Source organism: Seriola lalandi, unplaced genomic scaffold, assembly GCF_002814215.2.
Source record: "Seriola lalandi dorsalis isolate HSWRI2012SDOR001 ecotype SW California unplaced genomic scaffold, Sedor1 jcf7180002054325, whole genome shotgun sequence".
NCBI lineage: Eukaryota > Metazoa > Chordata > Actinopteri > Carangiformes > Carangidae > Seriola > Seriola lalandi.
Genome location: NW_019524878.1, coordinates 455578 through 476234, shown reverse-complemented (window position 1 = coordinate 476234; position 20657 = coordinate 455578). Strand labels below are relative to the sequence as shown.

Here is a 20657-nt window from a genome sequence, read left to right as displayed (position 1 = left end):
ATAATGTAGTTAAATTAAGTCAAAGTGAAAAGCGTAACACTATAACAAATTTATTGGGAATTTAACACATCCCGACTGAAAACAGGGTTTATTAATTACAACTGTTGGTAGTATTAAGAAAAAAGAAAGCTGGGCAATACTATGGAGGCAATGTTAACTTGGAAACTCTGAGCGTGAATTTAAATTGATAAAGGGATATTGATAATATAAATATTGTAATTTACAGTTAATTTTCCAGGTAACTTCCCTGTAAATCTCAAAACACATCACCCATTTTAAAGAAAAAGTTAGCATTTATAAAGAGCTTGTTATTTTGCCGTTATTTGCGATAGGATAAGTGAATGGGGCAGTAGTAGTAAATAGTCTTAACTGATAAATAGCCAAAAAACCCTCCCAACATTATAGGACTGCAGTGTGCTGTCTAATAGAAATTTTGACTTGTCATAGAAGGACAAGCACAGGTGTTACTAATTACATTAACAATGGCACAGGTGCACAGGTGTTACTAATTAAATTAATGATGGCTCTGTTGCATTCATATGTCCCAGTAGTAAGCCATGGCAGTGAGCCAGCATGCACAATACCAGGACCCCTGAAACTTAAGTAGAGTTTTATGATTTTGAATTAGAAATGAGTTTACACCTGTACTTTTCATACAGGGGCATGACAAAATGTAAAACTGGCTGTTGCAGTGCACTTTCACACTAGTATTGCAGTAGTTTAGTGTTGTATTGTTTTTAGCTGTACTGTAATTTTATGCATTACAATCTCAGAACTTTGGTTCAACTTTCCTGAGCATTTAACACAACTCAACCAAAGGCAATACTGACATCATGTTGTTTGATAGAATCGTTCCAGTTTAATGGATGGCAGGACTTTTAATTTGTCTTTTCATGGCTTAGAAATGGTGGTTAATATCTGCTCAACTGAATCACAGGAGAAGCAAATAAAGACATTGTGGTTTACTCCCTCACTCACAGGGCACATACACATTGACACTGTGCACATAAGACACACATGCACCATCACTTTGACACACTAACACACGTTTGCACATCCCCTCCCTCCTCAGCCTGGGGTCATAGTGTCATTTTATGATAGTAGCCAATTCTAGCAGGGATCATTTAATTCTCCAACATGATTGATACCAGTGCAAGTTAAATGGGAGAAAAAAGGTCTGTTCTATTAAGAGATCAGTGGCTAGTGGAGACCTCCCACTTAAATAGTCATATTTTTCAGTAGGTGTGTGTTTGCGTGAATGGAGTGTGTGTGTCAGTCAGTCTCTTGGTTATGTTCAGGGGACAGAGACAGTTGCAGAGGACCATCCACAGGTCAAATTAAATAACCTAGATAATTTAAAAAGCATTGACAGTGCAATTTGTCCATTCAGTGTTATTGCTCTGACCCCTATTAGTGTCAATGGCCTGGTTCATTTTAACCTAGATGGCTTATCAAGGTGTTATCTTCTCACTGCGATGGAAGTGGTGTAAAACAAAGAAAGAAAAAACCCTAATGGTCATTTCAAAGCCATTAGGTTAGATTGTAGTGATTGAGAAACATTACGAGGCTTTAATGTGCCAGCCTATTATTTCAAATGAAATCACTTAGCAGTAAAAATTGCATATGAGGAAGTAATTATAAGCTTATAAGGAGAAAAGCAGGGTGTTACTGCTTATTAAACAGCCTATTCTATTAACCTTTTTCAACAAAGTGTTTTGATTAACAGGCAGAAGAAACCCAGTGGGACCTTGGCCTGTCCTGAAACAACCCGATGGATCTAGATGCAGACTCTGGGATACACAACCCCAACACCACTGTAAGTTACAACTGACATTAGAAGACGAAGCAAATAACATTCATCTCCTGACTGCTTTATTCATTTTAAGATTAAATTCAAAAAAGTTGATTATAAATAATTAAAAAATTAAATAAAAAATTAAATATTGTACTCATCTTAGTTTTGTTTTTAAATAAAATATATTTTCTTCATGCGTCGTGATATTTATGAAAAAAAAACTGTGGGACACCTGCAGTGTTTATTGCTATTTTATACATTGTTAAACTGCTTTTTGTTAAAATAAGGCGAGTCACTCTTTCTTTTAGTATGCAGGAAGACATTGGCACGCTCTCTATTTGTGCCACAGTCTCTGCATATAACCTTTTTTTTTTTTTTCATATCTTGCCAAATTGATGTGTGTCTTCTGGATTTGGTGAGTATTTGAATGACTAAATCATAAGCTTTCATTTTTCTTTTTCAGGTAGGAGGGCCTGGTTTGGAGCAGGAGCTGTCTCTGTCCAGCGCCGGCTGTCAGACAGAAAGTGGAGGCCCCCTCTTACTACAATTGTTGGAATTTAAAACTCATCTATTTGAGGCTGTGGAGGAGCTGCATATTCGGAAGGTACAGTAGCAGTTGCAACAGTTTCTTTCTGTGTGTGGCTATTTATATTACTGCAATATTAAAAAAAATAATTCTCTTTGCACAGTAGTCAAAGCTTCCGGTGTTTGTACATAATGTGTTAACAGGTGCTTTATTTATGCATGGTCTTTCCATGTCACAATCTAAAGCAGTGCTCCCCACCCCTTGTAGCTTTATTTGTCTAGCAAAAATATGTTTCTGCTTTCCCATCTTGTTAATCTTCTCGTACCCCCCTAAGATTTATTCTGTGACCCCTTATCAGAGTTTGACTCCAGGTTGGGGTCCACCAGTCTAAAGAATTAAACGTACTGTAATTTACTCTCATTTGTTCATACGCTTACTTAAACTGAGCTATACAGGAGCTCTACAAGAGATGACAAAATGTGTGTCTTGTTTTCAGCATTGCTTACTTCCTGTGTTCCTCTGCGTCACATCGTTATTTACTGAGTAGAACTGAGAGACTAATGGCTCTCCGTTTGGCTGAAGAGCAGAATAATTTCATTGAAATGGTAGGGGAGTTGGTGGTGTCCTTAGAGGAAGCCAGCTGCCCCTTTTGGTTATCTGGACAAGAGCCAGCTGGGTCTCATGCACATTGCGTCAAGATGGGGGACACACAGGCCATTTGGCCCCTGACCAATAAATAGAAAGAAAATTTGTTTATAAAAGTAACAAAAATAAATGATGGTTTGTGCCCTCCAGCAAGTACTTTCAACCTGACAACACGCCCTGAGTGTGCTTAAAGGTTAGAGGAGCAAAAATGGGATTCTGGTCGTTTGTTCCCATTTAGTTTTTATTGTTATGGCCATGTTAACTGGGAACACAAACATGAGACGGTATATCAGTCTGATCCTCCTCAGGCGCTGCTGTTATCAAAGTAGCACTTTGTAGTTGTGCTGTTCACTGGGTGGAGAGGTTAAGAAGCAAGAGGATGTCATGATGGTGCCGGACATTCCTCAGCAGGTCAAATTCCAATGGCTTTTTCCTTTTTTCTTTTCTTTTTTTTTTTAATACAGTACGGCCCACTGCTTTAGTCGGTGATAGTGTGAGATGTAAATGAAGCCAACTTTGTGACTTATTCCAATAACACATGATGGAAAACTTTAGGATACACTGTCTAACTTCTTCAAACTAAACTATCAAATACACATCACATTTTTATGCCCAGATACTTTGTTTTTTTGCTTTTTAATGCCCCATAAAGGGCATCCATTGAGAACAGCGATAAAAGAGTAAAGAGATGAAAAACCATGATAAATATATGGTGTAAACAGTCATGAATTTTCACACAATAAGTAAAAGCAAAATATAAATTAATGTTTCAGTGCCACAAAACTTCAGTTAATATGCAGTTGCCTACTTTTATTTATGTGGATTACCAAGCTTAATAAAGCTTTCTTTTGTTTTTTTTAAAGACATACACACACACACACACACACACACACACACACACACATACACTCACTCACAAAATAATTATTCCTCAGTGGAAAAGTAACAGCTTTATCTCCTGTGCACTCCTCTTTTTTTTTTAAGTGCAGTGCCACGCTGGTAGCATAGTTTAATAGGAACTTATAAAATAAACTCAGTGAGTTAACCAGCTCCCACACACACATAAAAAAGTCCTGTGGATATAGAGAGCAATTGACTTTTACCTGCCTTCTCTGGGGGAAGAGGGAGGATAGGGATGGCTTTCCACAAATATCACCTCCCTTCTAATGTTCCTCTTTCTCTCGGTGCTTCTATGAAAGATACGGAGGAATGAACCAGGGAAACTTAGAAACTTAAAAAAAAGGAGAGAGTTATCTGCCCAGATAGTGGAAGCAGATAATGGATTTTCAGTCTGTACCATGCCTGCTAAGATCACACTGTACCAGGCATTGCCTCACCTACATTTACAGTGTTGTTATTTCAATGTGTCTCCACTTAGTCTGTAGGTAGGTTTGTTAAGTAAATGCTAAATTAGGTGTTTCCGTGGTGCAGGATGCAGAGACACGCTTTGAGGATCAAATCAGTAAACTGGTGTTGGAGAAACAGGAGCTGGAGTGGGAGAAGGTACGGCTGGGCCTTGCTGGCTTTACATCAGCATCTTTATTATCTATATTTTAGTCCTTTAGATAGGTGGACATCCAAAAAATTCCATAGGTAATCATATTCTTCAATATATTTCATGGTATATATATAACATTGTTTTTCCTGTATGACAGGAATCCCTACAACATCGCATTAAAACAGTTGAGAACCAGCACACAGAGTCCCTCACTAATGTTAAGAAGCAGGTACATTTTTATGGTTACATTTTCATATCTAAGCAAGATGTTTTACAGTGCATTAAAACCTTCTGAACAATTTATTTTCTGTTCTCAAGTTTCAGGCCAAAATCAGAAACATTGAGGAGGAGAAGGTATGAGGAGCTCTCGCATTCCCTCATCTCAGTTGCACAATCTCGGCCCCTGGATTCTGTTTTATAGTATTTATTGCCTCTTCTTTTTTTTTTTTGACACTCACAATAAGAATATAACATTTCAGGGGAAATACCAGGTCAGTGCTGAGTTAAAGGACAAGGAGAATAACAACTTAAAAGAAGAGCTGAGGTCACTGCAGGTACCTGGATGCACAACACTCACACCCTCTCTCCATGTAGTGCTGGCCCTCAAATGAACGACTGAATAATTTTAACTGGTATTTTACAACAGTAAAAAGTGTTAAAATGTCACCTCAGTGCTGTGTGACAAAGTTTAGCAGTGCGGGTAGTGACTGACCGACACTTGTTTTCCCCTCGGGGCTTACCGTAGCTCTGTGTGCGCGCTTCTGAGACCGTTCAGTACTACGAAGATGCTGATACCAGCTCTCATAGAGGCTCACTACCTTTGGCGCTCAACTGTAACTGCCAAACTGCATCCTGAATGCCGAAAAGAGACAGCTCGGGAGTAGACTCTGTGCCTGTTAGCCTGTTATCCTGTGGATATATGAGACATTTTCATAAGTGAATAATTGTTTTGCATTTTGATTTGAATACTTCTATTGTCTCCAAGTTATTTTCTATTTACATCTATTATATACATTTAAAGTTATCAGCTTCATGTAGACTACAGCTCAATATTTTGGGGGGAATAACGAAGCATATTGTTGAATACCAACATATCATGTTAGTGCGTTAGTGTGAACTGCTGTCTTGTGCCGTCGGATGTCTGCAACACGAAATACAGGAAACCTCGAAACAGTCGATATACGGACCACTACATACCTGTAGCGCAAAAAAACACATCCCTATCTCTGTGTCTCTCTCACTCCCACACCAGTACTCCCACTCATCCCATCACCTCTCTCTCTCTCTCTCTTTCTTTCTCATTCCTCCTTTAAAATCAGAAAAAAAAGATTTTTTTTTTTTTTTGAAAATCATTAAACAGTTAAAAGTGATACGTAAATGATGACGGGTCATTATCAACCAGAGTCGAGGGTGTAGGGTGTTGATGCATAGACCTGACCCAGTCTGGCTCAAAGAGTGTTTGTCTTCAGGCTTGACAACACAGAGGTGATATACGGCCGTCCCCATGGTCCAGCGCACTTTAACAACCCAGCCGTGTTACAGAGACAATAGAGACTGTTTTTGATATTCTATCTGGGAGACGCTGACTGCGGTGTTTGGCTAAAGTGAGGCCCAGTTGTGTTCCTACACGGTCTGGTGGATTTATTTAATTTAACACATTTTCACATCGGTGGCAGTTGGGATTGAAGTGATTTAATTGCCGTACCTTGATGAACGGCTGAATTACAAATTTGAGCTCAATTGGAGCAGGGTGGTTCAATAAATACATAATTAAATCCAAATAATTAATCATTGCAATTCGTTTATGAATAACCAATCTGATGAATATACATATTAATATACTGTGTGTCATATGTTGGTATATTGATAATTAAGGCTATATTCTCAGAAGTTCATCATTTGATCCTTTGGCATGAAGTGTGTTTATCCTCTAAAATTAACAAGATGCTGCTAATTTGTTGTCTTTGTAAACAGGCTGGCAGGTGTAGACAGTGCTGTAGTAGTTTAAGCTGACCTCTTTAATATATTAAACAATAACCTCGACAGCCTCCGTCATTTCATATGATGACAGAATATTTTGTGTTGTTTTATTTGATTCATCATTAGAAGAGGTAATTAAATATTTCATGAGAATTAAACAAAATCAAAATTTGACAAAAGTCTGAAAAATAGTCTTAATTATTTTTCCCCCCCTAAACCATAAATCAACTTGCAGCCTCTTAAAATGTATCTGTTGTTCTCCCTGGGGCTCTGGACCCCCAGAACAAGAACCCCACTGATACCGGTTAATGAAGTGCTGGTCGTGTAATAAATTGTTCCCAAAAATCTGACAACCTCACGGGATGTAAAAGTTCTAGTACGCTTGGCGGCTAACCTCGAGACAAAATGTACAGTGATCATAAAGCTGTTAGAGAAGGTAGAAGAAAGTCTGTAAACTGCTATATGATGACGAACGCAGAGAGAACAGAAAATTAATCTCATCAAACAATTTGCGTTATCGATCAGACATTTCAGCTTCTCCGGAGTGAGGATTTCCTGATTTTTTTGTTGTTAATTTAGTTTTACGTCTGTGTTATTTAAATATCCTTTGGCTCGTTGAGACTGTCACGGACGTTGTGCACTGTTTAATAAACCAAATGATTAATCAATTAATCAAAAAAAAAAAAGACAGATTAATCAGTATTGAAGACAGCCATTCATTCATCAATACACAGGGAGCACATTATATCACATCTATTATTTACATTTATATATAATAAGTATTGTACAGAAATCATAAATATTACACAGATATTTACATTAGATTATACATATTTTATTGTTTCACCTTATAATACAATTATTTATAATTATTTGTATTCAGGGTTTATAAAATCTGCCAAATCATAAATTACTGATAGTGACAGCGATATCTGTGTGATGTTGATCAATATAGCAAAGAGAACTGTAGATGTTAAAATTTTTCTTCTCGCCCATGTTGACTTGAAATCTGAGATTCAAGGTTCAAACTTCATTCTTGACCTCGAAAAACAGCAGTTGCCAAATCAGTGTCAGCTCAAGGTCAGTGTAGTGGATGTTCTCTGTATGTGCTGTAAGAGGCCTCCTGGGTTCCTGAGAAGAACAGTCAGTCAGCCGTGACTGTAACATCATCATCATCATGTTTTGGATCCTGAGGAAAAAAAACAAAACAAACTCTGGCTCAATTCACACAAGTAACCCACGCTGCTCCGCGTCTTATCTTTTCTTGATTTTCTTTTACTGCTGTTTTACAGTTGCTGAAGTACAACTTGGAGAACAAATCAAACGAGCTGGTAAGGAAGGATTTTCCACTTATACAAACTGTTGACAGAGGATTGGTGGGAGTGAGAAAAATTAAAACGGGAGGATGAGGGACTGGTGCTAAGGAGGGACGGGTTTGGAGGGAAGAGCTCATCAGGAGTAACAGAGGGAGTGTGTGACACTTTGAACTGCCAACACAGCAGAGAAAATATCTCTATTAAAATATTTTATAACTGAGCCGCGCTCGGTTTAACCTTCTTCACATAACAGTGGCTCAGCAGAGCGAGAGGGAGTCGAGGAGAGCCGGTATACTGGAGGGAGGGATGGGAGGGAGGGATGGAGGGAGAATGAGAGTGAAATGAGTGAGCGGGAAAACGAGAGAGAAGAATCTGCTCAGCTTGATACAGCCAATCAAAACTATAATGACAGTTTTAAGAGCGATAAAGCGCTCTGAGGCGTGAGCTGAGTTGCTTCTTTCATCCCACTGACAAAGACAGACACTAGCTGTGTTAAACCATGATCCTCTGCATCGCTTCACAGCTGTTTTCCACTGTAGTAGTCCATGTCTGACAGAATGACCCTCTGCCTCTTGCCTCCTCTTGTTTTGTGCAAACTGAGCAACCCACATGGAGCTTTTGGCTAGAGCCAGCAGCTAACTAGCTTAGCTCGAGATAAAGACCTGTAGCAGGGGTAAACAGCTGTGTTTCTTCTCACTAATTTACATGCTGTGTTTTGTTGAAACAAAGTGTGACAACCAAAGCTATGTCTTGGCCACAAGAGGTGACTTCCTAAAGCCTTGTCGTCATTTTAGTAGGGGAATTTCATCGCGTTTGGAAAGAGCCAGGATATCTGTCTTTAGTCCTCATGCTGAGCTAAGCTAACCAGCTGCTGGTTGCAGCTTCATATTTAACAGAAGAGACATGAGGATCAATCTTCTCGGCAAACTTGTGGCAAGAAAGCGAATAATCGTATTCCCCAAAACGTCAAACTATTGCTATAAAGAAAGAAAACACAGTTAAGATGTTTTCACTGCTTATCCTAATTACTCCATTTATTAATTGATTGAGCATTTTTGGAGCTACGCATGCAATTCGGTAGTGATTTTGTACTGTACTTCCACACCTCTGAAAATGTCTTTCTTTGTTTTAACTATACCCTCCCCACAGGAACAGAAACTAGCCTTGCAGAGCAGGTCGAAGGACAGCCACTTGAACCAGCTGGGGGAGGTGGAGAAACGATTCAGTGCTCTGTCCAGGCAGTGCACCATGGTCAAGCAGGCCCATGAGAAGCTAGAGCAAAATGGTAATGAACTAATGTATGTATGTATATATGTATGTATGGATGATAGATACACAAAAAGGCAGATATATAGATGCACTTCCTGTATGTAACGGCTGCGTGTTCACAAACTTTCCTATGCTGCAAAGACACTGTTTGCTTCACGTCAAACACACCTGCACTGACAATGTTCCACGCAAGTCAGGGTACATACAGTACATGTGCTACTGAATGTTGCAGAGAGAGTGTGCACAGTGTTCGCTTCATTACATCTTACCAGAAGAGGCCCTGTTTTGCTCCTAGGACAGCCTGAATTATTTAGAGTATGAATGTAACAAGGTGCTGGAAACAGTTCACAGAGATCTCGGTCTGCGTGCACTCGAAACAGTAGTGTGAGTCAGCTTCGGCAGGATTTTCAACAGCACATTATTTTCCCGCAAATGTCCGGTTTCACTTCGTCCTGAAGATATTATTTTGTGGATCGAGATCTGGGTGTTCCTCCAGGATATTTTGATAAAAGAGTAAACTGTGACTGTGAATGGATCTCGCAGGTCGGCAACAAGAAAACATTCCCACAGCTTGGCCTCATTCACAGCATGCGGGACTGATCCACAGAAACATGATGGTTACAACAAACGAGAATCCTGCTGTTGTGACATTTTCCTGCTCTTCATCCATCCACTTCAGTAGTTGACCACAAGCCCGGTGTAGTTCGAACCCCACCCTGGCTGTCAGCTGACAAGAGAGGAGCCAGGTATAATTTCCTGCCGCCGTGGTCCAGGTGCTTCACGGTTCGATGAGCTGCGTGCGTATTATCATGTAGTTTTGGTCCTGAGTGGATGATGCGTCCTGCCCATCATAATGTTCAGTAATGAAGAAGGAAACTCTGCCTTCTACTTAAAAAGGGAGACAAACAATAACATTAGTACTGTATTGTTTGCTCTATGTTACTTCATTACCTTCCTATTCCAAATGTGAATATGAAATAGGTGCTGTTATTATCAGGTGGCCATTGCAAACTTAAACTGTCACAGCTACACTGACCATGTTTTCAAATCTCATTTCTATGACACCACAGTATGTCAGTTTGTATAAAGGGAGGATACAGTTGCACAGTTGTCTCATGCTGCTATGACTGGTGTTCATTTAAAAAAGATGTTATTGTTTCTTTATCTTGAGTTTGCGGTTTGTGTTACGGTCCACTTCCTGTCTGCCACTGATTAACAGCAACGTTAGACCACTGTAGTTCTGTCATAGCGTTATGTACGACAGTGCCTGACCCCTGTGTGATTCTTACAGTTGATGAAGCAATGAGAATCAATACGAAACTGTCTTCTGCGAATGAAAAACAAGAAGCAACCATTGTGTCACTGAAGAAGGTAAGTGGAAAACTGTCTACGTACTGGAGAAAAAGAAGTACTGTCACGTGAGTTCTGGCATCAACTTGGTACCAAAGTATCGCTCCTCCTGACATAATTGCAGCCATGTATCATGTGCAGTGATGCATCATAATTTTTTACTTTTAAAACGTTTGAACGTAATTTGATTTCCCAGGAGTTGGAGGAAGTGAGTAACAAGCTGATCAAAGGCAAGATGACCTCAGTCAGACATGACAAGACCTACAGTCACACCGGCAAAGAGCAGCATGTACAGAGGCTGCACCAGAAACTGAACATGGTAAATGACAAAATCAGCAGATAATATGTCTAACATCATGTATTTTATATTCTGGCCATCAAAACTAGTTGTTACTTATCTCCATCACATTGGCAGAAACACGGTAACTCATTATTTTCCTGCATTTCTTTCACGTTTAGGAAACTGACATGAACATGAAACTGAGGGAGGAGATTGTAGCTGTGAGAGCAGAAAAGCAGGTAAAGAAACATAGAAAATAGGAATGAGGATGTTTTGCTTTCTTAAATAATACAGAAAAATGTGTCTTTGCACTGGAAGAAAAAGTGTATTTTCACTTTTTAATGATTGCATAGTGTAAAATAAGCTAAAACCAAGCCCGGGCCAGACATGTAACCGTAACATAGTATGGCTTCATCGTGGATAACTACATTATATTGTGAGTTTGTATGTGTGTGTTAATTTAGGAAGTAATGAGGTCTCTGCAGCATACCCAGCAGCTGTTGTTGAGCCAGACACAGACGGTAAACAGAGTAGAACTGGAGCTGCAGACACAAAAAGAGCAGTACCAGGTCAGAGTTTCTCATCCTCCCCCGTGTCTTTATTTGTCATTTGAATTGAGATTTATGAACTGAATCTGAACTGAAAACACATTTTATAAAACACAACAAACAAACTTGAAAAATCAACAAAAAAAAACAAAAAACTGAAAACACAATTTCAGAAACTTTAAAAAAAAAACCCCAAAAAAACACATAAACAACTTGGAAAACAAAACAAAACCACAACAGCATTAACAACGTAATAAACACAACATTTCAGAAAACTGAAACAAAAAACAGAAAACAACAGCTCAACACTATATGTTGTGTCTTGTTTTCACGTTTTGTGAAATATAGTGTTTTCTATTTTCTTGTGTTTTGTTCAGTGTTGTGTTTTGCACCTGTGGAATTAGTGGAACTAAACTGTTGCTCATAAAGTTGGAATAAAATATTTTTTACCTCCTTCCATGAAATGATTGTGACAATGTGATTTATTCTAGACAGATAAAGTGTTTATCTTCTCATAACTTTAGTAGTCAATCTCTTCCAAACATATCGCAATGAAAATGAAACCACAATTAAACGACAATTAAACTGAAAACGAAATTATTCCAACTTTATGGGCAACAGTTTATTTACACCCACATTTTCCCAGTTTTTGTAGAGATTTGAGCAGCTCATGTCCAGGGAATAACCTTAAATGGTGCAAAGATAAGAGATAAGCTTTTTAACTTTCTTAGGTGTTCATATCCAACAGTGTTTATTTTTTAAGCTGATGTATTAAAAATGTATTGATTGATAGGAAATGTGATGTGTATATATATATATATATATATATATATCTCCCTGCACCACCTACAGTACTGGTCCCGCACAGATCAGGAATTTTTCAGGCTCCATTTAAATGATTATGGAGTGAATTTACACAAGGACAGAAATAAATGACGACCATCGATTCTTCTCATAAATGTGATGAATGTCATGTTGTTTATCATAACATGTACATTAGTGAATATGTACATTAGTGAATATGGTCCCCTCTGCAACCGAATGATAGTTAGTGTGTTTATTCTCCATTTATGGCTTTACAGTTTATTGTTCTCTTTTCTTCCCTCTGTACCCCCTTCTCCTTTTTAATCCACCCATTCATTCATTAAATTATTAAAATCAGGATTAAAATGTCACAAGCCAACTGATTTGTATTAGCAAGAAGCCCTCTCTCTCCATTCCCTGTTTAAGACCTTCTGTTCACGTTAAATAAACACATAAAAATTTAGTATTGCATTAAAAATCCTATGGGTGATTAATTTTACTGCAGGCCCTTAAGCAGGAACACGAAGTGATGCGAGACAAAAGCAAGGCAATGGAAGACAAGGTGGTCCAACTGATGGAGAGCTACGCCGCTTCCAAGACCGGCTGGGACAAAGAGGTAGAAGAAAAACTAGTTGTGAGACGAGGCGGTGTAATAGTGTCATTTTTTATTTACCAAAAGCATCAGTCAGCTCAAATTGTAATGTCAAAAAAGAAAAGAAAAAAGTGATTCATTGCTGTTTGTCATACTGAAACATCTTGTCTTTAATGTGTGTCTTTGTGTGTTTGTGTTAAACAGAGGAAAACGTTTCTGGATTGTATCAAGAGTGAGCAGCGAGACCTTCGAGCAGCGAGGGAAGCTTATGACGAGCTTCAGCAGAAACACACCGAACTGTCCTCATTGGCCAAAGCGCAGGCACAGCACATATCTGAATTAGAGGTACACACACAAACGTACATGTGTCATCGCAGTTACGTTTGAACTTTTACAAGCCAGCATTTTCTAAAAGGCTAAAATGAAGCAATGGTGGTTCCTTAATTTTGACATACTGGACCTTGATTTAATTGTTTAATATGAAGATAAATATAATGTAAATAGGCCAGAGAATTGGATTATAATGTATGCTATTATACTATATAGCCTAAATGAGGCCTTTGGAAAGCTAACTGGGTAATTAAGACACAATTAAGGCTAAATAATGATAAAACAACTTAATTACAAACAATCTCAGTAAGTAAAGGCTGCATGACAACAGTAAGGGAACATGACAACAACTTACATTCTTTAGTATATACTTTGTCTATAGTACAGACCAACTCGTAGCCTAATCCCTGTGAGTAAAGGGCGCCACAGTGTTGAGGCTTCATGCAAACACAATTAGGAAATAAACTGAGCTATTTCTGTTTGCTTGTTTTTTTTGTTTTGTTTTTTCACCAAAGATTTCTCTCGTTCCACGGTGGGAATAAACGGGTGAATTAGGCTGCAGCTAAAACTGAGGTGCAAAGGTGAAATAACAGCACTGGTTGATACTAAGCATGTGACGTTTTTCTTTTTTTTTTTCTACACAGATGAGAAACAGAGGTCAGAGCTTCAGTGTTTCTACCCAGATCTTCCCTCTTAATGAACCCATCTCTAGCTCTGAGCTGCCTGGCTTTGGCAGTCTGCAGCACTTGGCCTTGGCTCAGCCCAGAAACCCAGACTGTCTTGAGGACGCAGGAGCTGTGACTAATCTAAATGCCACTGGAGCAACTGGAGGTCAGCCAGCTAAATATAAACACACAGTAGAGAAACATATTTTGCTATTTGTCCTATTACGAGATTTCGGCATTTCACCAATGTTCTGTAATTTCACAAGCAGATGAAAAACATTCAATTTTCTGAAACATGTAGATTGTGTTTTCTTTCAGGACAAGAAGATCTAAACCACCATCAACGATCTTCTTTCAGCCCCTGCATTCAGTCTGGAGAAACAGGAAATGACGCCAGCTCTAAGACTAGAGAGAGTGATCCTGGTGTAGTTTCAGATTTAATTAATACTACGTCCTCTGTGTCTGATAATGATCTCATGATTAGCAAAGGTAGCGGTGAGAGTGGCACTACATCTGTATCAAGACCTGACCACGTGTCTATCAACGGATCTGTAGGTTCACTGAGCGAAGAAAAAAATGACGGAGGGAAGAGAGGAATGAGGGAGAGACAACATGGAGGGAAGGACGATGGGGGACAAGAAAAGAACAACACAAAAGAAGAGGAAAGAAATACAGATTGGCAGTGGGATAGAGAAGAGGTCCAAGGAGAAGATGTGAAGGAGGAAGGAAGTGCTGGAGAAAAAAGAGGAACGCTCACGGCCCAAACAACGGATAGCCAGGGGTCAGCAGAGGAAGCAGGGGACACCAGAAACCCTGAAACAGAAAAAAGAGGTGGGACAGATGGAGCAGAGAGAGGAGAGACAGCAGGACACACATCAGAAACCCCAGAAGCGCAGATACTGACCCAGACGACTATCGAGAAGAGCAACGCGCGGCGGGTCGTTGACTTCACGGACACTGAGTCACCGCCGGCTGTCTGTGAGCCGTCAGGCTGCTCACAGAGTCTCACTCAGAAAGTCCCTGAGAAGGATCCCGACTCCCGCCATGCGGACAAAGGATGTGGGATTGGGAGAGAAGGACAGGTGCTCCTCACCCTCAGTTCTGATGATAGTGTCCATCACGGGCCTGATCCCATCAGTGAAGTGCAAAACCTGTGTCATGATCAGGTCCAAACTCAAGATGCTGAGCCACTTAGCCACCAGGTGTTTGAGAAAACCGCAGAGGAGAAGCCAACGGACGAATCGGCTGTGGTACCATTACCTGCTCAAACAAATGGTATCGTCAGTGTCCAGGAGTTAGAGACGACACAAACACAAGCATCTGATAATCTCTCTGACTTTGCCAGTGACATGAAGCAAACCGTTGAAATGTGTGATAAACATGTGAAGGAAGAATGTGTTGAAGTATCTCAAAGTCAGGACATGTCGGAGCAAGACAACGGACACCTCAAGTGTCTGGTACCTGATGATGATGATGATGATGATGATGATGATGATGGTTCTAGTACATGTAAGAAGAGCCAAGGTCAGTCGAATCTGGACACCGAAGAAAACTATGAAAGCGAGACTGTCCAGGGAAAATCGAACTTGAAGGATGTCCGTGCTGATACCGTGACGGACACTGTGGACCCTGAATCGGAGGTGGAGTCCGGCAGCTGTCGGGACCGTATGAAAAATGACAAAATAGAAGACGAAAGAGCTGCAAAGACCCATAAAAGTGAAAGTTATTTGAAGCCGTCCGTCCGCCAAACTGGACCCAGGTCGTCGTTCGGTTGTGTCTCGGTCCTGCATCAGTTTGTTCAGGTATATAAATCACAGAAGTATTACCATTTCAAGGCCATCAGGAGGGTCTTGTAGGATCATAAATGTATAAAACCGAGGTAAACTCGTTGCTTTGTTTACTGGGCAACTGCAGTCTTTTCTTCAGCTGTTGATCATGTGTTGTTAGTAATAGAAATATTGGCCAAAATAAAATAAAATCCAGGTAGTTTAGTTAGTAAACTGAGATGTTAAAACACGAATCAAACTTACTTCTGGTTGTATAATCTGTGGTTTTTTTTTTCAGTGGTAATTTTGTCTCTTCAAAACATTTTCAGGGATCTGAACAAAATACAAGATGGTCTGGTGGAAGCGTCAGACATCCTCTCAACACAGCGGCCATGTTCGCCAAAAGCAAGCACAGCAGAGGTGATGGTTGTGTCTATATGATCCGTTCAGTAAAAAAAAGTATTATGCAATTATGGAACATTGTAGTACTGCTCCGCTGCTCCTCTGGGAGCCTCTTATATAGTGAACTCATTGTACATCTGTATTTCATACCATCGCCAATCATCATTCATTCTTACCTTCTCGCTGTTCTTGCCATCTCACCTCATTCCTCTCAGTCCCCTCGGTGATTACCGGGGCGTCGGATCTGTTGAATGCCTCCAGTGTCTGTGGGAACGCAGCTTCCTTGACGAGACACCGGCAGGGAGAGTGGAAAGCTTTGGGGGAGACCTGCAGAGAGACAACGGCAGCGGCAGACACGGTTTGTTTATATCTGTGGCAGACTCACAAACTGACGCTCAAACTTTTATAACGCCACACACACACACACCAAACAACAACACGTACATGAAACAGAGGCTACTTTAAAACCGATCCCGATGTGACGGGCAGCAGAGGTAGAGCACCACTGATGATTTACTCTCTCACACACATCAGGCAATGTATTAATGATTCCTAACTATGTGATCTCAACTTAGAGCTATGTGGGAAATTTAATCACAGCCGTTGGGGGTCACTTCCGCGTATCATCACAGCGAAAACCGCGACACTGCTCTGTGCTACGACTCGACGTTGTACAGCAGGAACTGGCCACGGTGTGATGTTCACACAGAAACATATGACCCGCCTCAGAGGAAGTTAGAATGAAAATATTTTCTTTATCAGATAAATCGGTTTGAGGTCTCTTTTTTTTTTTTGTTCCACAGATTCTGACCTTTTTGTAAAAATGTGTCTGAGTGGACCCCGGGGGAAATTTGTGCTAAAGCTTTACAAATGTGTCTTCTATATCAAACTGACATGTCCTCGTAAAGAACGAGACGTTACGCTGCTTTTTCAACATTTTTGTGATCCAAAAAGCACAGAACGTAAGAGCAAGCTAATATTAGCTCAGGCCAACACATTCAACACAACGTGCAGAATATCTGAGAAGTATAACACTTCGACAAATGTTGAAGTCAGGTGTTGAGTGAGAGGATGAAGCTGATGTATGTTGAACTCATAGATGTCTCGTAGACAGCCAGACAGACAAAGAATGAATGACCTGTGGAAGGAAATCTAGCTAATGATGCTTGGGTACCTCTCCTCTCTCACTTACTCAGTCTTTATCCATCTCCTCACTCTCTCGCTTCCTCTCTCACTTCATCATCTGTCGCTCACTCACTTTCTCCTTTCTATTGCTAGTTCTCTCGTTTTCATCCTGTGTTTCACTGTTTCTCTCTCACACGCTCTCATTCTCTCCTTTGTCACCATCACCACAAACTGTCACTCTGTGTTTTATAAGATCCAGGTGCTGGCAATTGAGGGAGATAGAGTGCAACATGCATTGAGTATGAGGAAAAAAACTGGTCTGATAGTTTAACAAACTGTAGTGAAGGCCAAAGCCTTCATTTTCTGCAGACTCTGAACATTGGGAATGTCACACAGAGTTCAGCCTGGGCCTGGCTACTTTCTCTTGGCTGGATACTGTTACATATCATTGCCACTGGTTATTGTCTGCCCTGCATTTGTTTATTGCTTCATGTCATTTTTATTAGGAATTTTCAGTTTCCTCAGGAGGCACTGAGTATTGAGAAAGAATGAAATTGCTTTTGGAAATACTTTTTTCTTCACAGGCTAAATATAAAGCAAACACTTCTGTTTCACAGTAGATGTTTGAGATCTACTACTTATTTCCATGTAGGAGAGCGGAGCATCTCTGTCGATCAGTTCTTTTCCAGCGTCTACCTCCTCCGGCTCAGTCCGCGAACTGTCATGGCAGGTCACTCCAGGGTAAGTCCCGTTTATTCTTACTTGTACATGAAGGGTAAACCCCTGTCTGTGAACCAGTAGATGTTCTTACCTTAAAGTCACCGTTTGCACCAAAATGGAAGCTGTGTGTTTTTTTTTTTACACACACTCAAACAGACTGAAACAGACTGAGCTGGGGCGACAGGTTCATGCTGAATACACCAGAGTTCAGTAGCTAAAGAGCCTCATGTATTGTCAGCTTGCACTACAGTGCAAACTACTTGAAGCCAAAATCCCGGACTTCACACATTTCCAGGAAGACGTTATTCGAAATGATGTTCAAACTACAAAGGTTGCAGATCGTTGGCATTGTGATGTTGTGTCACATCATGATATATACACTTTTATTTGACTTGCTGAATTAAAATGTCATTGAACAGCCAGGTAACGCCCTTGGTAATTCATGATTCACTAAAGTGATTAAAGTAAACAATAAATTAACAGGATAATAGAGAATTTGCAAGATTTAAGTATTTCACAACCAAAAACGAAGCCAGCTGCAGCAAATTTCAGTCTTAACTCCTTATTTCAACATGATAGGAAGGTGATTTCATGTGAGTATGTTCTTCCTGCAGGTGTAGCAGCGCTCCTCCCTCAGCTGCACACGGGGAACCCTGCTGCTCTCAGGAGAGGGAAGATCAGCAGTCATCATTCAGAGCTCAGATCTCCAAAATTGAACAGTTCCTCAACACAGAGAGACTCCGTCTGCCCAAAAGACGAAGGACTGACGATTAAAACCACCAAACTTATCGCTGTATTTAAGGATATCGCCGTGTCTACAGTTATGGGCCGTTCACACATCCAGATCCTAGAAGGTGGGGGACAGTGACAGCCGCTAGTCATTCTGAATGAGACCCGGCTTCGCAGCTCTGAGATTGACAGATTGAAAAAGTTTAGATGTTCTGTCACTTTAACTATGTGGGTGGATTCCTCGTTCCTTTCAACTGTAGGGTTGGATCTTACTTTACAGATTATATGTTTTATTTGCGAAGTTATTTGCCAGTCGCCTGTTGACATTACTGTGACAAATTAATGCTTTTTATTCAAGTGGACGGATACTGTGTTTATTTGTTGTTGCTGTGTATTTGTAGGTAAGCAGGAGATGTTAATATGTCCGTCTATGTTGCTTTATTTATAAGATTTGACTTTTAACTTCTGGTTCTATGTTTAAAAAGCAGTGTTGACATGTTTGCATTATCACACTGTATATCTGAAAATAAAACATTTGGCTCACATTCAGCTTTGCTTTTAATTTGACAGCTTTAATGAAGTTGTCAGTTACATCAGTTGTCGGTTTACAGTTTTCCAAATAATCAATATAAAAGACGCTAGACAGAGTTGTGTTATCAAGTAGTAGTACATTTGGTTTTAACCCCAACACGTCCCTCCCTTCACTGAGCAACAGCATAGCTTGACACATAAATACCTGCAAATCACCGTCTGTCCTTTAAAGTCGAGGACAAATTTATTGAAACAACAAAACCGCCTTGTCTTACATTCGGTTTATTGGAACCGTATTCGCAGCATGTCATGCATTTCACAGTAAAAAGCCAAATAAATAAGCAGCCGAGGCCAGACGCTGTTGCCAGTTAAATAGGCACGTAACAGTTAACATGCTAATTAACATTAATTAGCTTCATGGCCAATCAGGGTTGCATGTCTCAGAGGAGCTCTAATTGTGAGGCACCTTTGGTCGACACCGTGTTGTTTGTGTCGCCGCCGCTGTTGTTGTTGGGCCAATTACAACTTGGGACACAACTGGTCAGAGTCCGTTAACACCTATTAACATAAAAAGAGATAACAATTAGCGCAAACCCCTTTTAACCCTAATTAAGAAAAACTAAATTAGCGAACATACCATCCAATTAACAGATTCTAACAAGCTTCTCGTTAACTTTATGTTCCCTGTGAGGACGATGGAGGAAAGAACATATGGCCCCATGTGAGCATGAAGCAGCCACTCCACTCCTCGTTAGTTTGACTGCTACATTTGTACAGTAGCACGTATCTGATGGTCTTTAATTAATAATTGATTAGCAGGTTGGATGAATGAGTGGGATGACAGTAGACTCAGACTCCTTGTGAGCAGGACAGTTATCCTGCAAACTGATCTGTTATAAGAACGATCAGATGTTTCACTGGAACCTCAGTGGGCGGAGATAAAAACCACAGCTTTTCAGCCTTCAAAAAATAAGAAAATTCAGACTTAACTTTTTCTAAAATATGAACAAACATTGAAATCCTTTTGTTTTAAAAGTCACAAAGTAAGCTGGTTAGCTAATTCTTGTCTGATAGGCTCTGTGTCAAGACTTTATAGGGTCTAAGAACGCAGGGAGGCAAACAGCAGGGCCATCCGGACTTCTTTAGTGTTAACTTGATTGTGTGAAAGACGTTTTGCCCTTTAGTCCTGTTCACTGGGACCTGCAGCACCGGAAGTTCTGATTTGTATTCAGACGGATGAATTTCACGACACCGCTGTGAAGGACAGAGTCACCTTGGTGGCCAATACGCAGGAACAGCTGTTGCCTTTTGTGTGCGCTGGTTCACCATCCAGATGTGGTGGTTGTCGTTTGCTTTGTTCCCACCTGAACTGTGGCAGAGGATGTGCTGTGTATGTATAACTTTACCGGAGGGCAGAGCTGTCATATGCATGAGTATGAAAGTCAGTTGTAAATGATGAAGAAAGAACAAACTTATTTCACCATTTTTCTTTATTTTTTTATTCAGGTTAGCATTTCAATATTCAAAATCAATATTTTACCCATTTATTCATTTGGTAAATTCCCAAAACCCTGATGTAGGACGCGGATAGGGAAGTTTCTGTCTTGTAATTCCGCTCACGTACAAAAATTAACAGCGCACATATTTTGATTGTGGCACGAGGTCCAAGCTTGGCCCATCTTACTACACTTACTGATAATGAATACGCCTGAATGTTAATGCGCTCATAAAGAAATCTGGAGCGTTTGAGTGGCTGTGCCCACCACTGCTGACCCTTATCCTTACT

The 20657-nt window shown here is 40.2% G+C and overlaps 1 protein-coding gene across 1 annotated transcript; it reads left to right on the top strand.

The window, feature by feature from the left end:
* The first annotated feature begins 1771 nt into the window (after nucleotides 1-1771).
* Nucleotides 1772-18874, top strand: ccdc73 (coiled-coil domain containing 73). Its single transcript, XM_087174176.1, has 20 exons — nucleotides 1772-1816; nucleotides 2259-2399; nucleotides 4398-4469; nucleotides 4622-4693; nucleotides 4783-4818; nucleotides 4944-5018; nucleotides 7737-7820; nucleotides 8910-9045; nucleotides 10321-10400; nucleotides 10576-10698; nucleotides 10839-10898; nucleotides 11124-11234; nucleotides 12517-12627; nucleotides 12808-12962; nucleotides 13583-13764; nucleotides 13917-15400; nucleotides 15694-15784; nucleotides 15982-16124; nucleotides 17544-17632; nucleotides 18226-18874. The coding sequence occupies exons 1-20, from the start codon at nucleotides 1772-1774 to the stop codon at nucleotides 18383-18385; spliced, it is 3450 nt and encodes a 1149-aa protein (XP_087030302.1). The 3' UTR covers nucleotides 18386-18874.
* Nucleotides 18875-20657: the final 1783 nt, after the last annotated feature.